At 34.2% G+C, this 25,997-nt stretch overlaps 1 protein-coding gene across 1 annotated transcript; it reads left to right on the forward strand.

Moving 5' to 3' along the window:
* The first annotated feature begins 4,048 nt into the window (after positions 1-4,048).
* On the forward strand, positions 4,049-16,797 carry LOC143235834 (uncharacterized). The gene is made up of 8 exons (XM_076474065.1): positions 4,049-4,176; positions 4,601-4,725; positions 7,749-7,898; positions 9,034-9,300; positions 10,222-10,347; positions 11,760-12,089; positions 14,430-14,581; positions 16,446-16,797. Exons 2-7 carry the CDS (start codon positions 4,647-4,649, stop codon positions 14,543-14,545), a joined length of 1,068 nt encoding a protein of 355 aa, XP_076330180.1. The 5' UTR covers positions 4,049-4,176; positions 4,601-4,646; the 3' UTR covers positions 14,546-14,581; positions 16,446-16,797.
* The last annotated feature ends 9,200 nt before the right edge of the window (positions 16,798-25,997 follow it).

Raw genomic sequence — 25,997 nt, forward strand, 5'->3', positions numbered from 1 at the left:
TGGGGGCGTTATAATGTGACGGTCAATCCCACTATTCGTTGGTAAAAGAGTAGCCCAAGAGTTGGCGGTGGGTGGTGATGACTAGCTGCCTTCCCTCTAGTCTTACACTACTAAATTAGAGACGGCTAGCACAGATAACCCTTGAGTAACTTTGTGCGAAATTCAAAAAAACAATCGTCCCCTAGTAACAATAACACTGGGGAACACTTTTTCAGTAACTTTGAGTTGCATTGGATATTTTAACTGATTCTGAAGGAGTTTTAGGCACTGATTTCAAATCTGAAATTAGTTTTTCTCTACAAGCTCTAGTTTGTATGCAATTTGAGGTTAATGAAATTGTACAAATGTGAACTTGCGTAAACCATGTATAAGCATTTTCACGTCCATATATATAGATAGCTTCTAATATTTTGATCATTCTTCTTTTGTTTCAGACCAAACATGGCTTCCAAAAATAGATATCATTGCAGAAACAAGCCTGATGCCTTCTGCTACATATGTGGATGCTACACACTCAATCGTCAGAGACGTAACATATCCTCGTTCGTCAAGCGTGCCTACAAGGCATATTTTGAAGTTCATCTTGGTGATCAAGACAAGCAATGGGCTCCTCATGTTGTGTGCCACAATTGTGAGGAAATGCTTTGAGACTGGACCAAAGGAAAACGCAATGGTCTGCCTTTTGGTGTTCCAATGATTTGGCGCGAACCCACCAACCATGTAACTGACTGTTATTTCTGCATGGTAAACACAACGGGTGTTGGGAAGAAAAACCAACATAAGATTACGTATCCGAACATTCCCTCAGCTATTCGGCCTGCTCCGCACTCTGAAGAAGTTCCTGTTCCAGTTTTCAAAGGCTTGCCTTCATTGGACGATAAAGACATTGGACATGATACAAGCGAACAGTTGTGACAGTGAATTGTCAGAAAAGTGTACACAATCGGATAACTGTTCTTCAGACACTGAACCTTTCCCCGTCCCCAAGCCTCTTCCCCAGGCTGAACTGAATGATTTAGTGCAGGATTTAGGTCTTTCAAAGAAAGCAGCAGAGCTTTTGGCATCAAGATTACAAGGCAGAAATCTTTTTGATCACTGTTAAAGTATCATATTTCAGAAAGCGTGACCAGCTTTTAGTGACCTTTTTTTCAGAAGACAGACAGTTTGTTTACTGCCATGACATCCAAGGGCTTCTCAAAGAACTGGGTGTACCTTACTATAGTCCTGCTGAATGGAGACTCTTTTTAGACAGTTCAAAACGCAGTCTAAAATGTGTTCTTTTACATAATGGGAATGTTTATGGAGCAGTACCTGTCGGTCACTCAGTGCATTTGCGGGAAGACTATGATGATATGAGAATGGTCATGGACTTATTAAAATATCATGAGCACATTTGGATCATTTGTGTAGACATAAAGATGGTCAACTTTCTTCTTGGACAACAGAAAGGTTTCACCAAGTTTCCATGTTTCCTCTGTATGTGGGACAGCAGAGCACGAGACAGACATTGGGTCCAGAAGGACTGGCCTATTCGTGACACCCTTGAAGCAGGCATGCCAAATATCATACAAGACCCAATTGTAAGCAGAGATAAGATCATCTTTCCTCCTCTTCCCATCAAATTAGGTTTGATGAAGCAATTTGTCAAGGCACTGGAAACCGAAGGTGAATGTTTCCAACACATCATCACAGCTTTACCAGGGTTATCATTTGAGAAGATAAAAGTAGGCGTGTTTGATGGCCCACAGATTCGAACCCTAATTCATGATGATCAGTTTGTTGCTAAGATGACCGCTTTAGAAAAGGCAGCATGGTTATCCTTTGTGGCAGTCGTTCAGAACTTCCTTGGAAACAATAAGGCGGAGAACTACAGTGAACTTGTGAACAGAATGCTCCTTGCTTTTCGTGATCTCGGGTGCAACATGAGCATCAAGCTTCATTTTTTGAACAGCCACCTTGATAAGTTCCCTGACAACCTGGGGGCTGTGAGTAACGAACAAGGAGAACGATTCCACCAAGACCTAAAGGTCATGGAAGAACGCTACCAAGGGCGCTGGGACAAAAGTATGATGGCTGACTACTGCTGGAGCATTAAACGAGATTGTCCAGATGAAGTGTACAAACGCAAAAGTTACAAACGCAAATTCCTACCTGAATAAAATACACAAACAAATTGATAAGCTATTCCTATAAGTTCCTATAACAACGAAAAATTAAAAAATAAATAAAAATGTCAAATTGCATAAAATCTGTAGCTTGCAGACAAAAACCGCCTTCAGATTTGAAATCAACACACTCAAATTGACTATAGAAAGGTCTTTTTTTAAATGCAACAAAATGAGTGTTCCCCAGTGTAATAGAAGTAGTCTAATCGCTTTAATGAATGTTATTTTTCAAAATATTTATTATAATGAGGAGAAACGTCCTTGAATTAAAAATTGATTCTAAAGAGGGCTGGTATGGGTATTAATGGTTTAATTAAAATAAAGTACAGGCTAATCCGAAGATGACCTAAGAAGGACGAAACGTTGTTTTGAACTTAATTTTAATTCAATCTTTAATACCCATACTAGCCATCGTTAGAATACATTTTTAAAATATCTATTAATGAAACATTTTATTGAGAAAATATTATTTTATTTTTGGTTTTAATGCAGCTGTTAGTATTGATGAAAAAGCTATCAGCTTATTAAAAACTGCAAGAAAAAAAACTACAAAAGAAGGGTGTTTGTTTTGAATTTCTCGCAAAACTACTCGAGGACTATCTACGCTAGCCATCCCTAATTTAACAGTGTAAGATTAGAGGGAAGGCAGCTAATCATCATCACTCACCACTAACTTGTGGGCTACTCTTTTATCAACGAATAGTGGGATTGACTATCACATTATAAGACCCCACCGCTAAAAGTGCGAGCATGTTTGGTGTGACCAGGATTCGAACCCGCGCCCCTCGGATTACGAGTCGAACCCCTTAATACGCTTGGCCATGCCGGGCCATAAATGAAGTCCATCTACGTCACATTAAGTATTTCTCTTATATGATATAAAAACGAAAAGATTAATACATATTACACCACTAGATGGCAATATATACAAACGATCAGAATACATCTATACAACATTTAAATCAATGTTTTTCGTATCTAAATCAACCTTTAAGTTTGAAATTTTTCACAATAAAAGAGAAAATGCATTTCTTGCAGAAAACGTCACACTATTTTATTTCTGAAAATTCTGTATTACCATTAATATAATTACATCTCAGTTAACTTGCTTTGTGCATTAAACATTAAACATACCACTTTTTTTTTTTGTTCTAAAATCGCAATAGTAGTGGATCAACAGATATAACTTCTACTAAAACAGATGCTTCGTATGGCCAGGTGATTAGGGCGCTCGACTCGTAATCTGAGGGTCGCGGGTTCGAATCTCCATCACATCAAACATGCTCGCCCTTTTAGCCTTGGAGCGTTATAATGTGCAGTCAATTCCACTATTTGTTAGTAAAAGATTAGCCCAAGAGTTGGCGGTAGGTGGTGATGACTAGCTGCCTTCCCTCTAGTCTTACACTGCTAAATTAGGGACGGCTAGCGCAGTTAACCCTCGTGTAGCTTTGCGCCAAATTAAAAACAAACAAACAATTACAAGGTATTTTGTATAACTGAAATTACTTATCTTTATATTTTAGAAGAAATCTCATTGACAGACCGTGTTGTTTAGTTATACCTTTTCATACGATGCGTTCACTGAAAATTGTTGGAGTCCACCTATCTAACTAAGACTTTTTTCGATTTTTACCTCAAGATATATTTGTATTTGATTTTCAATACTTGGGACATTCGACTCTGTGTGTTATCGGCCATTTATTAACTTAGTATAGTGATGTAGAGGAAACCACATGTAGAAAACAAGACGGCTAGGTCAATACGTGACCGCGAGGCTAGAATTTTTTTGTAAACACCGAACGTTGACCGCGCCTTTAGCAACTACCTGGAAGGCGGTGCTCGCTAGCTTCAAGTTCATTGAGAGGGGGGAGAGTTAAAGGTTACAGATATCCTATAAAGAGCTTAGCGAACAGTAATTTCCGGAATACACAGATTCTCCCATTTACAAAATTACTGGTGAGAAATAAGCTTCTCCTTATTGTCTACACTACCTTTAGACAACTGAGGCCTGGTACGTTAGCATTAAATTAGAAAACTCATAATTGAGAAGTTTTTATGTTATAAGTATATTAGTAGCGCCTGTTATTAATGTTCTAAATATCTAAAAAGTTTTCCTGAAATTCATGATATTTAACTTCATTATTAAATGACAAAAATATGTACAATATTTTATATTGTTTTGTTTGTCATAGCTAGTTATAAAAGCCACGGAGTTCAAATATCAATGAATTTACCGCTAAGGGATATATTTTATCCTAAAAACATTCAAACACGTAGTTTCGTTAGTTAAAGACTTGCTTTATAAACTGAAAAATCGTGTCATGTTTTGTGTAAAACTTATAATTTTCAGAGATTTCACTTCGAAAACGATTATCTTTCATTCATTTTTGCGTGTTTTCTTATAGCAAAGCCACTTCAGACTGTCTTTCTTTCAGATCAACAACGACAACTGGTTTACTTTTGTAAACTTTTCCAAACTTGATGATGAAGTACGGAAGTCTTGTATTTCTTACCGTAACACTGATCCAAGCCCAAGCACAGGAAGGCCCCTCCAGTTTAGGTAACTTCAATATTATGAAGATATCTTAACCATAATATAATGTTCTTATATGTTAAAACTGTATCGCTATTGTCACAGATACTTTTCTAATCTTAAGCCTAAGTGTACTCGAACAGAAAGTAGTTTAGCCCCATATATTACATGAAAATCAGTAAATATGTATGAATCAGGTGTTATGTATTTTTATGATTATATTCTATAAAACAAACTTTCAACTAAAGTTCTTGGTTTATTTTAAACTAAAAATGTATGGACTCTTGAAATGTTTAGCCTTCTACATTTATTATAAATTCAGTCAGAGTATTTCACCTTAATATTAAATATCTTTATTATTGAATAGTTACTGTTAATTTATAACAAAGCTTTAAAATCTTACACAATGTGCCTCTGTAGACATGATTTGTGACTACGACTTTTAAAATTAGTCATGAAATGTGCAACGTTGTACACCAGTAACCTTAAGCGTAGCCATGAAATGGTTTAATATGAAGTATTATAATAGTTATAATATATTTTTAACATTATATAACAAGTCTTTTTTTTTAAATACCTGTAAGGTGTTTTATCTATGCTTTTGTATGGAAGACATTATGCTTCGGTAATAGCAGATAGACAAACGACGATTTGTAAACATAATAAACTTTGTTTATGCATATAAATTGTGGTGTATCAGTTTATTGTTATGATAATTTTTATAACAATTCTGTTTCGAAGCTCATAATAAACCTGTTTAGCTTAGAAAACTAACCCCTTTTCAAAGATATTATTTAAATGGTTTAATTTTGTAAAATGGATGAACTTCAAATTGAGGTAGCGTAAACTTGTTAAATAAAACTGAAGTAATTGGCATTAATATAATGTGTGCTATTTCTGCTTCTAATTATTTATTAAATGTTAATGTCAGTAAATATTATTTTTCGTAAATATTATTTTTCAAGTTATTAGATTTGACGAGCTGAAAGCTTCTCTTGTTTATTCAAAACATTGATGATTAAATAATTTTTGAGAAGTATCTAGAATTGGACATGAATCTTTGAAGAAGGCGTGTGGGTGTATTCTATTACAGCAAAGCTATAGTGGGATATCTGCTGAGTTCACTGAGAAGAATCAAACCCCTGCTTTTAGCATTGTAGATCTGAAGACTTACGGCTGTACCAGCGGGTGACTCAAAGAAGGTACAGCTTGAAACAAATACAAACAAACGCAAAATCAAAGAAGCTCTTCTTATAGAGCAACTTAAACCAAACTTAAACCAATGTAAAGGAACACCTTTATACCTGTACTAATTAATAACCTAACATGCAACTGCAACGTCCCCTATAATCCCGTACCCGTTCATACTCTCGTCCCTAAGACGTGTCCGGCAAATGTCAGTTGCAAACTCTCTTTGTTAACCTAAAAAGAACCTAGAAAGGTCAAAACGTTGTTCTCCGCCTATCAATAAAAGTGTTAATACCCCTACCAGCCGTTCTGAGATACAGGTGGAAACATTTCGCTGGTTTAAAATAAAGTGTGATGTGTTTTAATCTTGAATGTTCTATACATTTAAATAAAGTTTTATGTAATATTTCGGTGGGTAAAGAGTAGTGTAAGAGTAGGTGTTGGATGATGTTCATCGTCCATCTCTTCTAACTTAGGAACAGCTAAATTTGCCAGAAATTCTAGTAACTAATTAAGTAGGCCTGTCTTACGTTATAAAGTCCCCCGCTAATACAGCGGTAACTCTACGGATTTACAACGCTAAAATCAGGGTTCAATTCCTCTTGGTTGACTCAGCAGGTATCAAGATGTGGCTTTGCTCTAAGAAAACACACACAAAACATTTACGTTACAAGACACTTTCAGATAAGCTGTAACTCGTCACTGAAGCGACTACTCAAAAGTTGAGAAATCAATAAACTGTTTTCAGTTGTTATTTTATCTGGAATTTTTCTTTACTGTTTTCTAAATGTGCAACCTTTCTTTAGCCTTCTTATCTACCTGAATTGTAGTTCTGAAACATTCTTTAACTAAAGTTGCTAATCATATGCCAACCTTTCCTATGAACGACTTTGTTTATAAGCATGAAGGTAAGTTTGAACTACCTCATTTACAAACAGCATACATACCTCCAGAAGTAAACCATTTTATCACCTGAATGACGTTCCTGTAAGACATCTAGAAACAAACCATTTTGTCACCTGAAGGACGTTTCTGTCAGACATCTAGAAGTAAACCATTTTATCACCTGAAGGACGTTTCTGTTAGACCTCTAGAAGTACAATATTTTATTACCGGAAGGACGTTTCTGTTAGACTTCCAGAAGTAAAACATTTTATTACCGAAAGGACGTTTTTGTTAGACTTCCAGAAGTAAAACATTTTATCACCGGAAGGACTTTTCTGTCAGACCACCAGGCGAAAACCATTTTGTCACCTGAAGGACGTTTCTGTCAGACATCTAGAAGTAAACCATTTTATCACCTGAAGGACGTTTCTGTTAGACCTCCAGACGCAAACTATTTTATCACCTGAAGGACGTTTCTGTCAGATCTCTAGAAGTACAATATTTTATTACCGGAAGGACGTTTCTGTTAGACTTCCAGAAGTAAAACATTTTATTACCGAAAGGACGTTTTTGTTAGACTTCCAGAAGTAAAACATTTTATCACCGGAAGGACTTTTCTGTCAGACCACCAGGCGAAAACCATTTTATCACCTGAAAGACGTTCCTGTTAGACATCTAGAAGTGAACAATTTCATCACTAGAAGAACGTTTCTGTTAGACCTCCAGACGCAAACCATTTTATCACCTGAAGGACGTTTTTGTCAGACCTGAAAAAGAACGTAGTTGCCCGAATCTGTTTTATATTTCTGCAGTTAACGGTTATTGGTATTTTGTGTTTTTTCCGTCATTCATTCTAGAAATGAAATTTAAGTCTCCAAAGAAACCCTTCAGTTTACAGCTAAACAACTTATTTAAGGAACATTACAACTTGAAGTGTATATATGTGAATAATTTGTATTTATGTTTATGACTTTCAGCGGAATATATAAACATAGTTCGCTATCAGAACACAGAGTGTATAGGAACCAACAATTTGGAGGGCGTGTGCCTCTTTTCAAAAGACTGCAACAGTAAACGAGGCGCGAATATTGGAGGCTGTGCTAATGGATATGGTGTCTGTTGTCTAGGTGAGTGTATTTTCAGTTTAAACCTTCCAAATAAATATTGAAAAACAACTGAAGGAAATATTTTTATCACATCTTTATCACGTTACTTGTCAGTTTTTAGCCGTCCCTAATTTAGCAGTGTAAGACTAGAGGGAAGGCAACTAGTCGTCACCACCCACCGCCAAACCTTGGGCTACTCTTTTACCAACAAACAGTGGGATTGACCGTCACATTATGACACTCCCACGGCTAAAAGGGCGAGCATGTTTGGTGCGACGGGGATTCGACCCCGCGGCCTTCAGATTACTAGTCGAACGCCTTAACCTACCTGGCCATACCGGGCCAAGAGAGTGAAGTGAGAAATATCGTAAAGTATTGCGAAATGGTTCTTTTAAGATCAAGTTGTTATAAAGTTAACAGTAGCGCTTTCTTGCTTTCTCTGGAATCGGCCAGACATGGCCAGGTGGGTTAAGGCGTGCGACTCGTAATCTGAGGGCCACGGGTTCGCATCCCGATCGCACCAAACATGCTCGCCCTTGCAGCTGTGGGGGCGTTATTATGTCGCGGTCAATCTACTATTCGTTGGTAAAAGAGTAGCCCAAGAATTGGCGGTGGGTGGTGATGACTAGCTGCCTTCCCTCATGTATTACACTGCTAAATTAGGAACGGCTAGCGCAGATAGCCCTCGAGTAGTTTTGCGCGAAATTCTAAAGAAACAAACAAATAGTGTTCCATCATTAATTCATGCTAAATGCTATAGGATCAAAGATGAACAACCATATTGGAGATTGTATTAGATTGTTTTATTCTTCCTTCATCAAATAACTTAAAATAAATAAAGTTCAGTTTTCTTTATTGTACGAACCTTTTACCAAAGTTTAAAGCAAGAGCAACAACAGATTTTAACCGAGATTTGAAACACGTGATGTTTTATAGTTAGAAAGAGACAACTGTTTCTTTGTTTTTACATTTTTATATACGTCATGGTTTCAAGTAATTTAAATGTTTCTTTGTTTTCATCTCTGTATCATGGTTTCAACTCATCCAACTGTTTTTTTTTTTGTTGTTGTTGTCATGTAAGTTACGTCATGGTTTCAACTAATCCAACTGTTTGTTTGTTTCTGTGTTTTTTACGTCATGGTTTCAACTTTTATAGAAAAATTTACGTGTGGTGGGTCTACGTCTAAGAACGAGACTATATTTGTGAACCCAAACTACCCGTTTCATGGTGAAAACGGAACCAACACCTGTCAAGTGACCGTTGAAAAAAATAAAGACATTTGTCAACTACGATTAGATTTGATTGATTTCCACCTCGCCCAGCCAGACAAAAATGGTCAGTGTACAACAGACTCGTTCATGGTTAGATCCACAGTTGGAGAAAGAACTATGATATTATGTGGAGATAATAGTGGACAACACAGTAAGTACAGTGGAATCCCAATCCTGTTTTGTTCTTAGACGTTTCCATATATTTGTTGTGGATGATGTCATTTCAAGTGAAAGTTTTCATTCTTAGTACGTGTCAAACTGTATTCCACTAAACCAAATTCACTGCAGGCTAAATCCATTAGCCTCTACAAATTAAACTATTCTAGCCCAATTTTTCTGGTCTATAGATATATTTCTGCTCTATTCTAAGTTTCTTGGCTTTTCACACACAGAACTATTCTCTATCCAATATTCTTCCAGACACATTTATAATATATCCTACACTCATCAGCTTTCGACAGACAAATGTCTACCTTATCCTACATTTCTTAGCCTCTCTCAGATAAACGTTTACTATTTTATTCATCTCACTTGTTATACTGGGACATTCATGTTATATCTTGATAGAGAGTACATCTGTTCATTTCTCAGTACAACTCTAATTATAACATCTGGATTACCAACGTGGGCATGCTGTGTAACTACGGTTTTGCAGTCAGGCTTCAAGAGTATATTTTGGTAAGAGGAAGATTTAATTACATATGTGACTGTTGTTGTGCAGCAAATAATTTAACGTATTTTTATTTGTTTATAACTTTTTCAGTACTTATGAAATTAAATTTTTTCATCAAAATCAACATATACAAATCTTATAACGGTTAATGCAATGTACTCCAAACTTGCCAAATTAAAATCTTTTTATTCATAACTAATCCATTAATAAACTTGTTTCTCATGTGTATTTTATCCTAACTTTACCTCAGATTTCTTTGGTGCAAAACAGTTTCGTGTAACAAAATATCGATAGCCCTTAACCAAACGATTTCATTGAATAGCGAGAGAAAAAACGAACTAATGTAAGTATTGATACATGAAGTAATTGTATTCAGACTAATGTGGATTTTCTAAACAGTGTACATTGACATGGGAAGAGAATCGGGAAATCCAGTGGTTCTGAGTGTTGTTAGCAACGGTAATAAAATGACAAGAAGATGGAAGATAAAGATTAGCAAGATAAAATGCCAAAGTTTGGATATGGGTAAAAACAATAAGTAGTTTTATATTCTGTGATATTCAATCAATATAATAAACTGTGTATAATGGATTATTAGGTTTTAAAGAGACTAGTATTACTGATGTAGGGGCGACACTGGGGAAAGGGGGTATGACGGTTTCTTCAAGATATTTCTAGTCAGATGGACTCAACTTATGCCCTAGTGTAAGCCCCCAGATGAATTAGGAAGGACTATGCAATGTAAGTCTTCGTTGTGCCCTCTCTCTCCAACGCTCCTGCAGTGTATATATAAAACAACCTTGGTATAGGTGTATATAAAGCTGGCATGATGTTAACAGGTGTAAAAACAATCAACCTAGGAAGAGCCTCTTGGACCCAGGCAAGGGTTTTTGATTTGCTATCTGTAAACTTACCCGGATCTTGTTGGGATCTCTTGTCTCCCCAAACAATATCCAGTGTTGGAAAGTTAAACGTCCTGTATTTAACACTTCGTTTACAAAACTGGAAGAAATATCATTGGGTTAAAATTAAAATTCTTAGTTGAACTAAGGCTCGAACCTGCATATAGGTACATAGCATGTATTTAGATATATTTAAGCCTAGAAACAATAAAATAAATTTAGTTTCTCTACACTGATAGGAATATGGTTCGTTCTAGGTATAAAAATATTAGTATTCATAAATGAAAATCTATAGTAAATAAACATGATTAACATATATGGTTCATATCGATACATGAAATATATTTGTGTTAATGACTAAAAAATTGGAAGCAAATAATTATAGCGAGTATAAATATGGTTCACCTGAAACATATCTTAAAATACAGAGACAAGCAAGTGTGATTAATACGAATTTCATTATCTCTATGTAGAAACCTAAACCTTCATGTAAAACATGAATCAAATAAAATCTGTTATATTTACTTATGAGGCTACAGACGATTAAACTTATATGTGTAAATTAACTATGATAAAACAGTTAAGTTTAACCCTGATACAGTCACTTAAACGTATGATTAATACACTCAAACCAATGTTTGTAGAAACTTCAGTACTATACATTTATTCAAAACCACAAAGGGGAAAAATTTAATGAGCATAAATATTTCGAACAACAAATACCTGAAAACATTAGTACTACGGCCAATATATTGAAGGGTACCACGGAAAAAAATATCCTTTATTTACACATAGATATATTAAATAAGATTAACGTGTTTTGTTCTACTTACAGTTAATATAGATATACAAAAAAACACGATTTAAAAACTATGTTAATTTTTGTAAACCTAATTAGAAATGTATGTACTTCTAAATTAAAGTAATTAGGATAAGTAATTACTTGTAGTGCAATCTGTTATTCCCATCTCAAAATGAATATAACAGTACATTGCTAGATATAAGAGGAGATTATGGTTGGTTTACTTCCCACAGCACCTACCGGCTGTTTACAGTACTACCGCAGCCCTAGTGAACTAGTACGGAGTTTCAACTGGGGGTCGCCAACTAAAGGGAACGTGCGATACTTGAGCAACCTGCGATATTCCGTCTGTATTCGTGTAGAAGAAAACTTTTGCTCTATCAAGTGGGAGACATACCCGCCAGACAGCTTCTCATGGGGCAGCCCGTTTAATGGAGGTGCAGAAGGACAACAGTGTAATGACGACGATTTTATTGAGATCTCTCAAGGCTCGACCACTGGTCTCGTAGTTGGAGAAGACCGCTTTTGTGGCACAAGACTATTAAGCAAGAACACTATTATCTGTAAGGATACATTATAAATCATTTATGGAATGATTTTCAGAAGTCAAAATTGGGGATTCTGGGCTACACCGTTCCTTATCTAACAAACTATCCCCCTCCATTGCTGCACTTTTCAGTTATGAAATTTACATAAGGTGAATTTCCTGCGCATTTATTTAAGTGGTGTCAGTTTCGAAATGTTTGCGTTAATGCCACACCTTGTAAACTTGAAAGTTTTGGGGAAGTGTAAGTTGAAAGCAGGTGAGAATAGAGTTCTGAATAATCCGCCATTAAGCAGAATCACGGAGTTAAATCCATCTAACATATTAATTAACCATTAAATAAAAACAAAGAAACCTAGCTGAAGAATTAACCCTTAAACATAAATATAAACACGTAACAAAATAACCAACCCTTAAACAGAAATATAGAAAAGTAGCTGAAGAATGAATCTATAAACAGAAACACGTAACAAAATAATCAACCCGTAAATAGAAATATAGAAACGTACCTGAAGAATCAACCCTTAAATAAAAATCAAAACACGTAACAAAATAATCAACCCTTAAACAGAAGTCTAAAGACGTAACGAAATAATCAACCCTTTCACTTCGGAAAATTCTCATTTCCCAGGTGGTTATTCACTTTTGAAAAGGAAATGTTATATATATAAAAGTTGTTTGAAGTCGAGCACAAAGCTACAAAATGGGCTCTCTGTGCTCTGCCCATCACGGGTACCGAAACCTGGTTTCTATCGTCGGGAGTCTGCGGGCATGCCGCTGTGCCACTGGGGTTTAAAGTATTAGTACTTGAAGTTTTATGCTTTCAGAGTGTTATTACATTTGCCTCTAGGAGGCATAGTGGCTTATAGCAAGTTCAGATACCCCTGGTGGCCAGTGCACAATTAGCTTTGGCTTAACAATAAACAAAACAGTTTATTAAGTGTGAATGTTCTCATTGCCTAAATATGTTCATTAATTTTGTTTAAATTATAATTCCTTAGATATTGTCATTCTTAAATAATCCAACAACTAACAGTTCACTATTAAAAACTTAAATAACGAGTTGTTGAGATCTAGCCAGTTTATCAATAGATATATAGTTTACATTGTTTGTGCTTGTATTTCTGTCCATTAATTTGCGAAATTAACAAATTATTACGCAAACAGTTATTATTTTAAAAATGAAATATGTCCAGTTGATCGATAAATAGGTCTCATTATTTTATGGTTTGTGCTCATACACTCGTACATTATTATTTTATGATTTGTGCTCATACACTCGTACATTATTATTTTATGGTTTGTGTTCATACACTCGTACATTATTATGGTTTCTGTTCATACACTCATAAATTATTATTTTATGGTTTGTGCTCATACACTCGTACATTATTGTTTTATGGTTTGTGTTCATACACTCGTACATTATTATGGTTTCTGTTCATACACTCATAAATTATTATTTTATGGTTTGTGCTCATACACTCGTACATTATTATTTTATGATTTGTGCTCATACACTCGTACATTATTATTTTATGGTTTGTGTTCATACACTCGTACATTATTATGGTTTCTGTTCATACACTCATAAATTATTATTTTATGGTTTGTGCTCATACACTCGTACATTATTGTTTTATGGTTTGTGTTCATACACTCGTACATTATTATGGTTTCTGTTCATACACTCATAAATTATTATTTTATGGTTTGTGCTCATACACTCGTACATTATTATTTTATGGTTTGTGCTCATACACATTATTTTATGGTTTGTGGTCATACACATTATTTTATGGTTTATGCTCATACACTTGTACATTATTATTTTATGGTTTATGCTCATACACTCGTACATTATTAATTTATGGTTTGTGGTCATACACTCGTACATTATTATTTTATGGTTTATGCTCATACACTGGTACATTATTATTTTATGGTTTGTGGTCATACACTCGTACATTATTATTTTATGGTTTATGCTCATACACTCGTACATTATTATTTTATGGTTTGTGCTCATACACTCGTACATTATTATTTTATGGTTTGTGCTCATACACTCGTACATTATTATTTTATGGTTTATGCTCATACACTCGTACATTATTAATTTATGGTTTGTGGTCATACACTCGTACATTATTATTTTATGGTTTATGCTCATACACTCGTACATTATTATTTTATGGTTTATGCTCATACACTCGTACATTATTATTTTATGGTTTGTGCTCATACACTCGTACATTATTATTTTATGGTTTGTGTTCATACACTCGTACATTATTATTTTATGGTTTATGGTCATACACTTATACATTATTATTGTTTTCTCATTGATTAATTTTAGCTCCAGTTAAACCATTCATCCTACGAATAAAAAGCAATGGAAACGCAACACTGAATTCTAGGAACTCTCAAACCGGATTTTCCTTACGTTATACACAACTTCCGTGCATGTTTTGACGACACAATCTTTCATCTTTATTGTCTGAGATACAGGTAGGTTTTCGTTTATTTTTGTCTATCGAAACAAATTCCTATTTGTACAGTTTATAAATGTTCCCAGTGATTATTATGGAACCTTATTTATCTCAAAGTAGGATAGGAACTAAGAGAAGTTAACTAAATGTTTGTTATTGTTGTTTCTTTTATATTCAGGCCTGGCATGGCTTGGTGATTAAGGCACTCGACTCGTAATCTGAGTGTCGCGGGTTCGAATCCTCGTTACATCAAACATGCCCCCTCTTTCAGCCGTGGGGGCGTTATATTGTGACGATCAATCCCGCCATTCGTTGGTAAAAGAGTAGTCCTAAGAGTTGGCAGTGGGTGGTGATGACTAGCTGCCTTCCCTCTAGTCTTACCCTGCTAAATTAGGGAAGTTAGCGCAGATAGCCCTCGAAATTAAAAAACGAATATTTTTTTTTATATTCACTCATCAGTGAAAGATTTCTTGAAGCTATTTAATTTTTCACAACGAAATAATAAAGTTGCCTTTTAAAACTCCATTTCCGGAAGTTTTCCTTTAACTTGTTTATTGTTGTGATTAATTTATAAAATTAATAATTTTATTTATATTTCTTTAGAACACAGTAAAGCTAGACCGTTAGCTGAACAAACATAATAATTATAATCATGTTTCTTGTAAACACAAGTGAAGAAACTTAATAAGTAGCCGTAAAAGTTACTTTAGAATCACATTTTTCATAAGCAGAACCAGTGGATCAAACATTTATGTTTACTTTTGATTATTTCACATGTAATTAACTTCCCATTTAAACAACGCAATTCAAATTTCCATAAATTCTAACTAAACTTAGTGCTCGAATAAGCTTTTAATTTTTATCCAAAAGATTTAAACTACTTCTCCCGTCGATTTAATCCTTCTGCCTTCTGTGTACGATCTAATAACAAATCTGTCAAACAAAAGAAACTAAAACTAGCTGCAAATTGAGATCTTTAGTTTGTCTGTAAAAATTGTTGTTGTTGGAGTTTTTGTGGCAAAAAATTGCTTCTCTCTTGTGATAACACATCTGTGGTTGAAATAATCATTCCTACCTAATTATAACACATCTGTGGTTGAAATAATCATTCCTACCTAATTATAACACATCTGTGGTTGAAATTATCATTCCTACCTAATTATAACACATCTGTGGTCGAAATAATCATTCCTACCTAATTATAACACATCTGTGGTTGAAATAATCATTCCTACCTAATTATAACACATCTGTGGTTGAAATAATCATTCCTACCTAATTATAACACATCTGTGGTTGAAATAATCATTCCTACCTAATTATAACACATGTGGTTTGGAATAACCATTCCTACTTATTGATAATACATATGAGGTTTGGAATAACTCAGCAGTAAGCTCGATAGCTTATGATGATAAAACTCTAAGTTAAACCCCAGCATTTAGAACAACACAAATAGCCAATTGTACAACCTTGTGTTGAACTATTAATACACAAACATACAAATGCGACCCTGTGTTGAACTATAGGTACACAAACATACAAATGCGACCCTGTGTTGAACTATAGGTACACAAACATTTCACCTTATTCTATTCACGACAAAACTACCTTTTCAATTAAATTTAGAAAAACCAAGTGAAAGATCTTTTTGTCACCAAAACTGATGTGAAAAAAACAACAACAAACGTGCAGTCTTCCAAAAAGAAACATGAAAATAGTGTTGATAATTTGAGTTTATCGTTAATATCTGGATAGGTAAAATCGTTAAACTAATAAATTTAACATGTTGTCAGCGTGCTAAAGATAACATCAGCTCTTATAGTAGAATAAAAAACTTGTCTATACAACAGAAATGCAGTTGATGTATTTTTATTCTTTAGAAAGTATGTCTCTATCAATTTCTGATTGTCTCGCAGACTGGAACAGTTGTTTTCATCCTTTAGAACACTCACTGACTCATGGAGCTTCTCACGTATCTCTTTACCTGTTCACTTTTATACTATACTTTTTATACATTTCAAAGGTTCAAAACTACCAATTTATGGTAATTTTCTTTGGAGACTAAAAAGTTTTGAAAATGTTTAATGTTACTTATTTATTTATTATTAGTGTAAGTAAATAACTGATTTTTACTGATTACGTTACTTATTTATTTATTATTAGTGTAAGTAAATAACTGATTTTTACTGAAAGTTTGTCCATTTGTATTTTGAAATAAAAACTGTTGCTGTCGTTTTCGATTTATTAATCAAAACTTCATTCCATAAAACACGTCAGATTCTATATGAATTCTATCATTCATAAGCTTAAGTTTGTGTATTTATATTCAAAGGCCTTACATGAAATATCATAAACAATTTAAAATGTTTTGTTATTGTAGTAATTTAGTTAGGAGTTTGCTAATCATTATATTAAACAAAGCATTTGGATATTTTAGTCATGTGGAAAGGTGAGGACCTATTAGAAACTTGTTTGTTACTCACCAAAGTGACTCATAGTAATTTTAGTATAATATAGACAGCTGCTCACACATCTGGACACAGCAGACCATTATTACAAATACAAGTAGCTGCTCTGAGACTGAATTAGATGTACGCAGTCACATAAATGTACAGGTGACTAGAAACAAGCTTCGCGAGGCTCAATTTTGCACCATACACCCCAACGTGTGCGTTATTCTCACAACACAGTTCACTATGGTGACGAGTACGTTCAAAAGCAAATAACAGTCGGAGAGATATTCCTTTTAACAGATGAATCTCAATCAACCTACAGCATGTAACAAAATAGCTTGCCCACTGTGGAGAGCACATTCAGTAGTTGGAACAATATTACGTTTTTTTACACGATTTTAATTCAGTTTGCGGTAGATATTAGACGTAACTTTACTTATGGTACTAAGTTTTATACACGTGGTTTTAATTCAGTCTGTAGCAGGTGTTGGACGTAACCTTACTTTTAGTAAAAATGAAGACAGATTCAGCACGATATTCATACTCTGTTGAACCATTTAGCATATTTCTTTGATCAAGTGGTGTGCCTGACCAGACGTCAGTTCCGTCATGAAAGACAAGGTGTTCTTAGGAGCGTCATCTTATCCCAACAGCAACTCCAGATGCTCTGGAAACAACTCTACTGTATAAGTGTTTAGGGATGTATGTACCGTCATTCCATGATCATGTCAGGCTACCCTTGCTGTTCGTGGTGAGGGTAACCATGTACATTAATTAAGTAAAATGTGGTAAATTATAAATATATATACAACCTCTTCTATTCTCATTTAAACACCAGCCTAAATGAAGAACCGTTTGCATTTCAGATCGCTTGACAAGAGCTAATTTATCCATAAATAAGTAAATTAATAAACCTTGGGTTTTGCCTTGTCACGTCTTATAAATTCTATGTTTTTATGCAGTTTGAGTACTTTGTATTGAATTTAGTATAACATAAAAATCTTACTACTGAAAATATGAAACTAAAATAACACGCTTGGAGCAAAAATGAAAGTAACATAATAACATGAAACGTTTTAAGGATTTTGGATCAGACATATAAATATAATTGTATATAACAAATGAAACACTTGCGTGCCTTCTATATTTTAAATTATTTTCACACATGTAAGAGCATCAATAGAAAGGTATAGTTACAAATATACTGGTGTTTGCCTTGCTAGTTTTCAAGTGCAGTTCGTTCACCCGGGAAGTTGCTACTTAATTACTGTGACCTTGAACCCACGCACGCAAACAGGTTGCATGACAAAAATGTTTAAAAAGTTTTCATAATCCCGTGAGATGACTCATTCCGAATAAAGCTTGTTGTGCAGAAAGATATCTTCTTAAGGCTGACCTTGCAGACGCTACCTTTTGATCACACCCGGATGCGCCAAGAATCTTATACATCGAACTCTTAAAATAAATGATAAGAACTGGAACATATACATAATGTAAAGAATAGATGTGACACCTTGAGTTGTTCGAGGATATTTCTGGAAGTTAGTTTACTTTATGAACAAGGAGAGTTTCGTACCAGGATCGTATGGAACGCTACATCTGAACCTCTAAATAAATTACACACACGGACGAATCAAATAAAAAGTATTAAACTGTACAACTTACACTTAATACAAAGCTACATGGATAAAATACACATTTATATTAAGAACGAACAGAAACTGCATTATGAAAGTTGACTACTTAATACAAAAGCACACAGATAAAATACACGCTTAGATTAAGAACGAACACAAAATGTAAATTGTGGAAACTCAACCACTTAATACAACAGGACACAGAGCACATACACACTTAGATTAACAACGAAAAGAAATCGTAAGTTATGGAAATTCGCCCTCTAAATACAACAGGACAATGAGAAAATACACACTTAAATCAAGAACGAACAGAAAATGTAAATTATGGAAACTCGACCACTTAATAAAACAGGATACGGACAAAATATACAGATTAGGAAGGAAGAGAAACTGTAAATTATGATGGTCGACCATTTGATACAAGAGGATACGGAGAAAATATACACTTAAATTAAGAACGAACAGAAACAGTAAATAATGGAAACTCGACCACTTAATACAACAGGACACAGAGAAAATACTTAGATTAAGAACGAACAGGAGCTGTAAATTACGGAAACTCGCCCACTTAAGACAACAGGATACGGACAAAATATACAGATTAGGAAGGAAGTGAAACTGTAAATTATGATGGTCGACCATTTGATACAAGAGGATACGGAGAAAATACACACTTAAATTAAGAACGAACAGAAACAGTAAATAATGGAAACTCGACCACTTAATACAACACCACAGGGAAAAAATCCACACTTAGATTAAGAACGAAAAGTAAGTGTAAATTGTGAAAGTCGACAACTTAATACAACAGGATAGGGAAAAATACAAATTTAGATTAAGAACGAAAAGAAACTTGTAAATTATCTAAACTCGACCACTTAATACAATAGGATCCACAGAAAATACGCACTTAGATTAAGAACGTGTGTGTTTGTGTGTTTTTCTTATAGCAAAGCCACATAGGGCTATCTGCTCAGCCCACTAAGGGGAATCGAGCCCCTGATTTTAGCGTTGTAAATCCGGAGACAGATTAAGAACGAATAGAAAACATACACTCAGATTAAGGACTAACAAGAACTTTAAATTATGGAAATTCGACCATTAATAACACAGGACACAGAGAAAATACACACATAGATTAAGAACGAATAGAAACAGCAAATTATGGAAAATCGACCACTTAATACAACAGGACACAGAGAAAATAAACACTTAAATTAAGAAAGAATAAAACTATAAATTATGGAAACTCGACCACTTAATACAACAACACACCGAGAAAATACACACTTAGATTAGGAACGAACAGGAACTGTAAATTATGGACACTCCACCATGTAATACAACAGAACACCGATAAGATACACACTTAGATTAGGAACGAACAGAAACTGTAAATTAAGGAAAGTCGAGCACTTAATATAACAGGATACAGAGAAAATAAACACTTAAATTAAGAAGGAAAAGAAAATATAAATTATGGAAACTCGACCAATTAATACAACAGGACACAGAGAAAATACACTCTTAGGTTAAGAACGAAGGGAAATTGTAAATTATGGAAAGTCGAAAACTTAATACAACATTACACATTGAAAATAATCATTCAGATTAAGAACGAATAGAAACTGTAAATTATGGAAACTCTACTACTTAGTACAACACGACAAAGAGAAAATACACACTTAGATTAAGAACAAATAGGAACTGTAAATTATTGAAACTCTAACATTTAATACAATAGTACACAGAGAAAATACACATTTTGATTAAGAACGAACAAAAGTGTAAATTATGAAAAGTCGAACACTTAATTCAACAGGACACGCTTGAAAATAATTACTCAGATTAAGAACGAATAGAAACTGTAAATTATGGAAACTCGACTTTATACATTATGACACCGATAAAATACACAATTAGATGAATAACGAACAGAGACTGTAAATTTTGGAAACTAGACTTCTTAATACAATATAATATAGAGAAAACACGTTCGTAGATTAAGAACGAACAAAATTGTAAATTATAGAAACTGAACTAATTAATATGACAAGACATGGAGAAAATACACAAGTGTGTCATTATTAAGAAGAGATCAAAGTGCAACATTATTAATAAAAATCAAGAGATCAAAGTGTTTTGTTTTTGATAGAGATCAAAGTGTGTCGTTATTAACAGAAATCAAAGTGTGTCGTTATTAAGAGAGATCAAAGTGTATCGTTGTTAATATAAATTAAAGTTTATCGTTGTTAATAGATATGAAAGTGTATGATTATTAATAAAGGTCAAGGTGTGTCGTTATTAACAGAAATCAAAATGTGTCGTTATTAATAGATATCAAAGTGCATCGTTGTTACTAGATGTCAAAGTGTATCATTGTTAATAGAAATTAAAGTTTATCGTTATTAATAGATATGAAAGTGTATAGTTATTAATAAAGGTCAAAGTGTGTCGTTATTAACAGAAATCATAGTGTGTCGTTATTAATAGATATCAAAGTGCATCGTTGTTAATATAAATTAAAGTTTATTGTTATTAATAGATATCAAAGTGTATGGTTATTAATAAAGATTAAAGTGTGTCGTTATTAATAGATATTAAAGTGTATCGTTATTAATAAAGATCAGAGTGTATCGTTATTAATAGAGATCAAAGTGTGTCGTTGTCAATAGAGATTAACTGCGTTGTTTTAATGGAGATCAAAGCATGTAGTTATTAACAGATATCAAAGTGTATCGTTGTTAATAGAAATAAAAGTGTATTGTTTTAATGGAGATCAAAGCATGTAGTTATTAATAGATATAAAAGTGCATCGTTATTAGTAAAGATAAAAAATGTATCGTTGTTAATGCAAATCAAAGTGTGTCGTTATTAATAGAGATCAAAGTGTATCATTCTTAAATAACATATAAAGTTTATATTTCGAGTTTTCTCTATTTACACTACTCAGTATTAATTTGTTTATATGGGCAAACATACACTCAAATTTTATACATGTTATAATAACGATACACTCTGATCTTTATTAATAACGATACACTTTAATATCTATTAATAACGACACACTTTAATCTTTATTAATAACCATACACTTTGATATCTATTAATAACAATAAACTTTAATTTCTATTAACAACGATACACTTTGATCTCTATTAATAACGATACATTTTAATTTCTATTAACAACGATACACTTTGATATCTATTAATAACGACACACTTTGATTTCTGCTAATAACGACACACCTTGACCTTTATTAAGCAAAGGAGAAACAATATTGATGTTTTAAGTTTTGTCAAATTTTTAGAAACTCCAACTTATAGAAACTTCTAAAGACTGCAATACTAGTTCATTATGAACTATAAAACATCTATTTGATAACACGTGAACAATAAAACCTTTGTCTATAATTCTAACGATTGATATGTACATAAAATAGTGTTACGGGTCTGGCGAGATTAATGGACAATAAAATTTTGTTAAAGAAGATAAAAACTTGTACAGACTATAGTACCCAAAAGTTGTTCATTTGGTGTAAGGTTTAAGTAACTAAATATTGACAAGCCTGAAGTACATATAACTCAGAAAGTTACACTTAAACAACTTACATAGTGCCCTACAAAACGACAGCCATTGCTGTCAAGATGTTAACAAAACAAGTACTTTTCTTTTAACGAACGTTTTTATTTTCATTTTTTATAACGGATACAAGAGAGGCTTTTGTTTGTTACACTTGTGCTCTTACTTTCTTCTTTTATCATTCCCGCCCCGTTTACAAAATGCGTTCTTTGTTCTAGTTTCTGAAAGGCACAAACTATCAATAATCTATAAAAACGTGAGAATTAGACATGAGTCTAATATCAGTTTTGTAATAACACAAGTCTAATTCGTTTTCATTATTTCTTGCTTTGTAGGACTGTATTCTCGAAAGGTTTTCTAACAGTTGATTGATTACCTTACCTGGAATTAAATGTTTTATAAGAATTTAATTCGCTCTACAGTTTTGTCTGTTTATTAACTTATAACAAATATAGATATTGCATAAATCTTCTTAATGATTACTAACCATTTTATTAGTTTTCTTTTCTAAAGTTATGTTTACAGCGGGTGTATTAAAAATACTGGTTCTCTTTGACTGTGCTTTAAATTAAACTATGTTTATTTATCCTTAGACGACATGCCCTCCAGTGGCTCAGCAGTATGTCTGCGGACTTACAACGCTAAAAACCGGGTTTCGATACCCGTGGTGGGCAGAGCACAGATAGCCCATTGAGTAGCTTTGTGCTTAATTAAAAAACAACAACCCTTAAACAACAGTATATGATTCTACTCGTGTATTGATCTCAGTAATAACAGTAAAGCTGGTTCTTTTAAAAACAGTATAGGGTATCCCGTGTGCTGGTTCCTTTAACAACAGTATATGGTACTTTGTGCGTTGGTTTCTGTAACTACAGTATAGGGTACCTCGTGTGTTGGTCCCAGTAATGACTATAGGGTACCTCGTGCGTTGGTTTCTGTAGTAAATAACACACGGCAACTGGTGTATTCATAGAAGTATTCTACACCATTAAGCACAACATATTATACAGTTATCCATTATATTTTTAAACACATTAATTACCTTAATGAAGTTTACGCTTACCGATCAATGAATAATGCTATACAGTTCACATTCGTACGTAAATAAATGTTATTATAAAGACGTCTTATCGATTAACAGAGAAGTATTAATAATTACTTGTAAGGTTATAGTATTCACAGACAATATAGATATAGTTTTCATGGGTGTTTGGTTCTTTCAATACTAGTATAAGAATACAAACTGATTAAACTACGAATAATATGCGGGAGAGTAGCTTGTGAGTTATGTTTGACATATCATAAGATACATCAACGGTTTTGTTAAGTCAACAGAATGTATCGAACGAAAACTGTATAATATTCGCTCGTCTTTGTTCACGACAATATAGAGTATACATGCGCAATTTTCCTTACATTTATTCGTTACTTAAAGGCTTGTACTTCATGTAAACCAATAGAACTTAGGAGCCCTTATTATTTATGAAAACTGCTTAAACCAAACGTTGCAGCTTGAATACGAATAACTCCAACTATGGCGAACTGTTTCATCATAACTATTAGAAACATTTTTTGGACGCTTGTCTTCTTCGCTTGTCTTGTTGGGTTTATTTACCAAGGTTACACATTTGTTGACATTTATCTCGAATATCAAACATCTGTGGCGATCAACGTAAAGAGTCCATTTGACCTTTTTTTTTCCTTCACTTACCTTTTGCCCCAGCAACCGTAAGCACTTGATAAGTCTATTTCTACATAAGGAAAAAACACACTCAACATCTGCTGAGAAAATTAGCTGGTTCTACAGAGTGTTAAGCCTTCTTTTTGTTGTTAATGTTTTTTATTAAAATACCCAAACGTGAAAACACTGTTTTGGTGTATCTCAGCATTTCTTTCACCTAACATCTGTATGGAGTCTTTGGCTAGCTGCCCCATGTGTTGCTTTCCTAGCCTTACTTGACCCTTAAGAAACCTAATTCAGTGAAAAACTTCTTTACTCAAACTTAAAACATTAAATTTAAATGTTGATTTAAGCAACTGGAACTCTTCTTCTTAAGTACTGTTTGTTTATTAACTAACAAAATTGTTTGTAGTAAAGGTATTATTTATTTGTTTCTTTCAGCGTGAAGCTCTCGGCTTGGTGTAAAAAGGAACCAGACACTTGTCGACAGAGAACGGATTCTTTGGACTATGCAAGTTCTCTTTTTACGTTAATTAACCTAATCTTCTTTAACCCTGTGAAGTGTATTAATGTAGCATCTAAATTAAAATTAGCTGTTAAGGCTTCTTCGATGATAATGTAATGTACAATTTACAGACGTGAAAGGCTGTGTTATGTAGACATTTTGTAAAAAAAAAAAAATGAAATTAATGTCAGACTCGATGACTTATATATATAAACATTTCTCCAGCAAGACACTTCTACGGTTGAACTCCACCTCAACTCTGCCTCTCCGGATTTATAACGTTAAAATCAGGGGTTCGATTCCCCTCGGTGGACTCAGCAGATAGCCCAATGTGGCTTTGTTATAAAAAAGCTCGCACACCTCATCTCAAATTAACTTCGTAAGAGAAGTTACAACAGAAAGTTGTAAGTTACAGTTACAACAGAAAATGTTCGTACCCCTGCGTCATGAGTAGTTTTTCCTCATAACTTAAAAAGTATCACGATTAGGAAAATGAAAGTACAGTATATTATAAATATTATACTATCACACATCTACATAAATTTTTATGTAAATTGAATGACAAATAAACTGTTTATAAACAAATATCAAAACATGGGAGGGGCAGAAAGTGTTCGCGCGTCTACTTTAATGGTCAGTTGTGTAGCCTTTCAGGTGAATTACTTGGCGCAATCTCTCCTCATAGCCCTCCATGATCGTTTGACAGTACTCGACTGGTATTTTCTTCCATTCTTCTTTACAGAAGGCCTCCAACTCTTGCTGATGAACCCTGGTCTTCAACTCATGCCAAACGTTTTCAATTGGGTTGAGATCGGGTAATTGCGATGGCCACTCCAGAACGCTTATATGGTTCCTCTGCAACCAGGATTGCACATATTTCGATGTGTGCTTAGGGTCTTTGTCGTGCTGGAAGATCCAACAACGTCCAAGCCGCAAATTCCGAGCATCATTCTTGATATAAGTGCCTAACATATCAACGTACTCTTCTTTTTTCATGATTCCGTTGACACGATGAAGGCTGCCTACACCAGAAGAGCTGAAGGAACCCCATAGCATGATCGAGCCACCTCCGTGTTTAACTGTTGGGACGGTGTTCTTTGGAAGATTTCGTTCCCCCTTCTTATGGAAAATATTGCAAACATCATTGTGGCCGAAAAGCTCGATTTTAGTCTCGCCTGACCAAAGAATACTCTTCCAGTAGGTAAAGGGTCTATCTGCATGCTTTCTTGCATACCTCAATCGTGCTTCTAAATGAAATACTTTAAATATGGAGTTCTACGAGGACGGCATGCTTTGAGCCCAGAAGACTGTATGTAACATGTTCGTAACTGTAGAGGTGCTTACTTCAACCCCAGTTTCCCTTACCAGTTTCTGTATGTCATTACGTGTTAAACGAGAGTTCCTACTAACGTCTCTGAGAACCTTCCTCTTGGTTCTCTCTGGAATTTGGTGGGCGTCCGGAACGAGGGAGGTTAGCAGTTGGTCCTGTAAGCTTAAACTTGGCAATTATGCTTTGAACAGTAGATTTCGACACATTAAGTTGTATATCAATACCGGAAAGAGACACA

Source organism: Tachypleus tridentatus, chromosome 2, assembly GCF_004210375.1.
Source record: "Tachypleus tridentatus isolate NWPU-2018 chromosome 2, ASM421037v1, whole genome shotgun sequence".
NCBI lineage: Eukaryota > Metazoa > Arthropoda > Merostomata > Xiphosura > Limulidae > Tachypleus > Tachypleus tridentatus.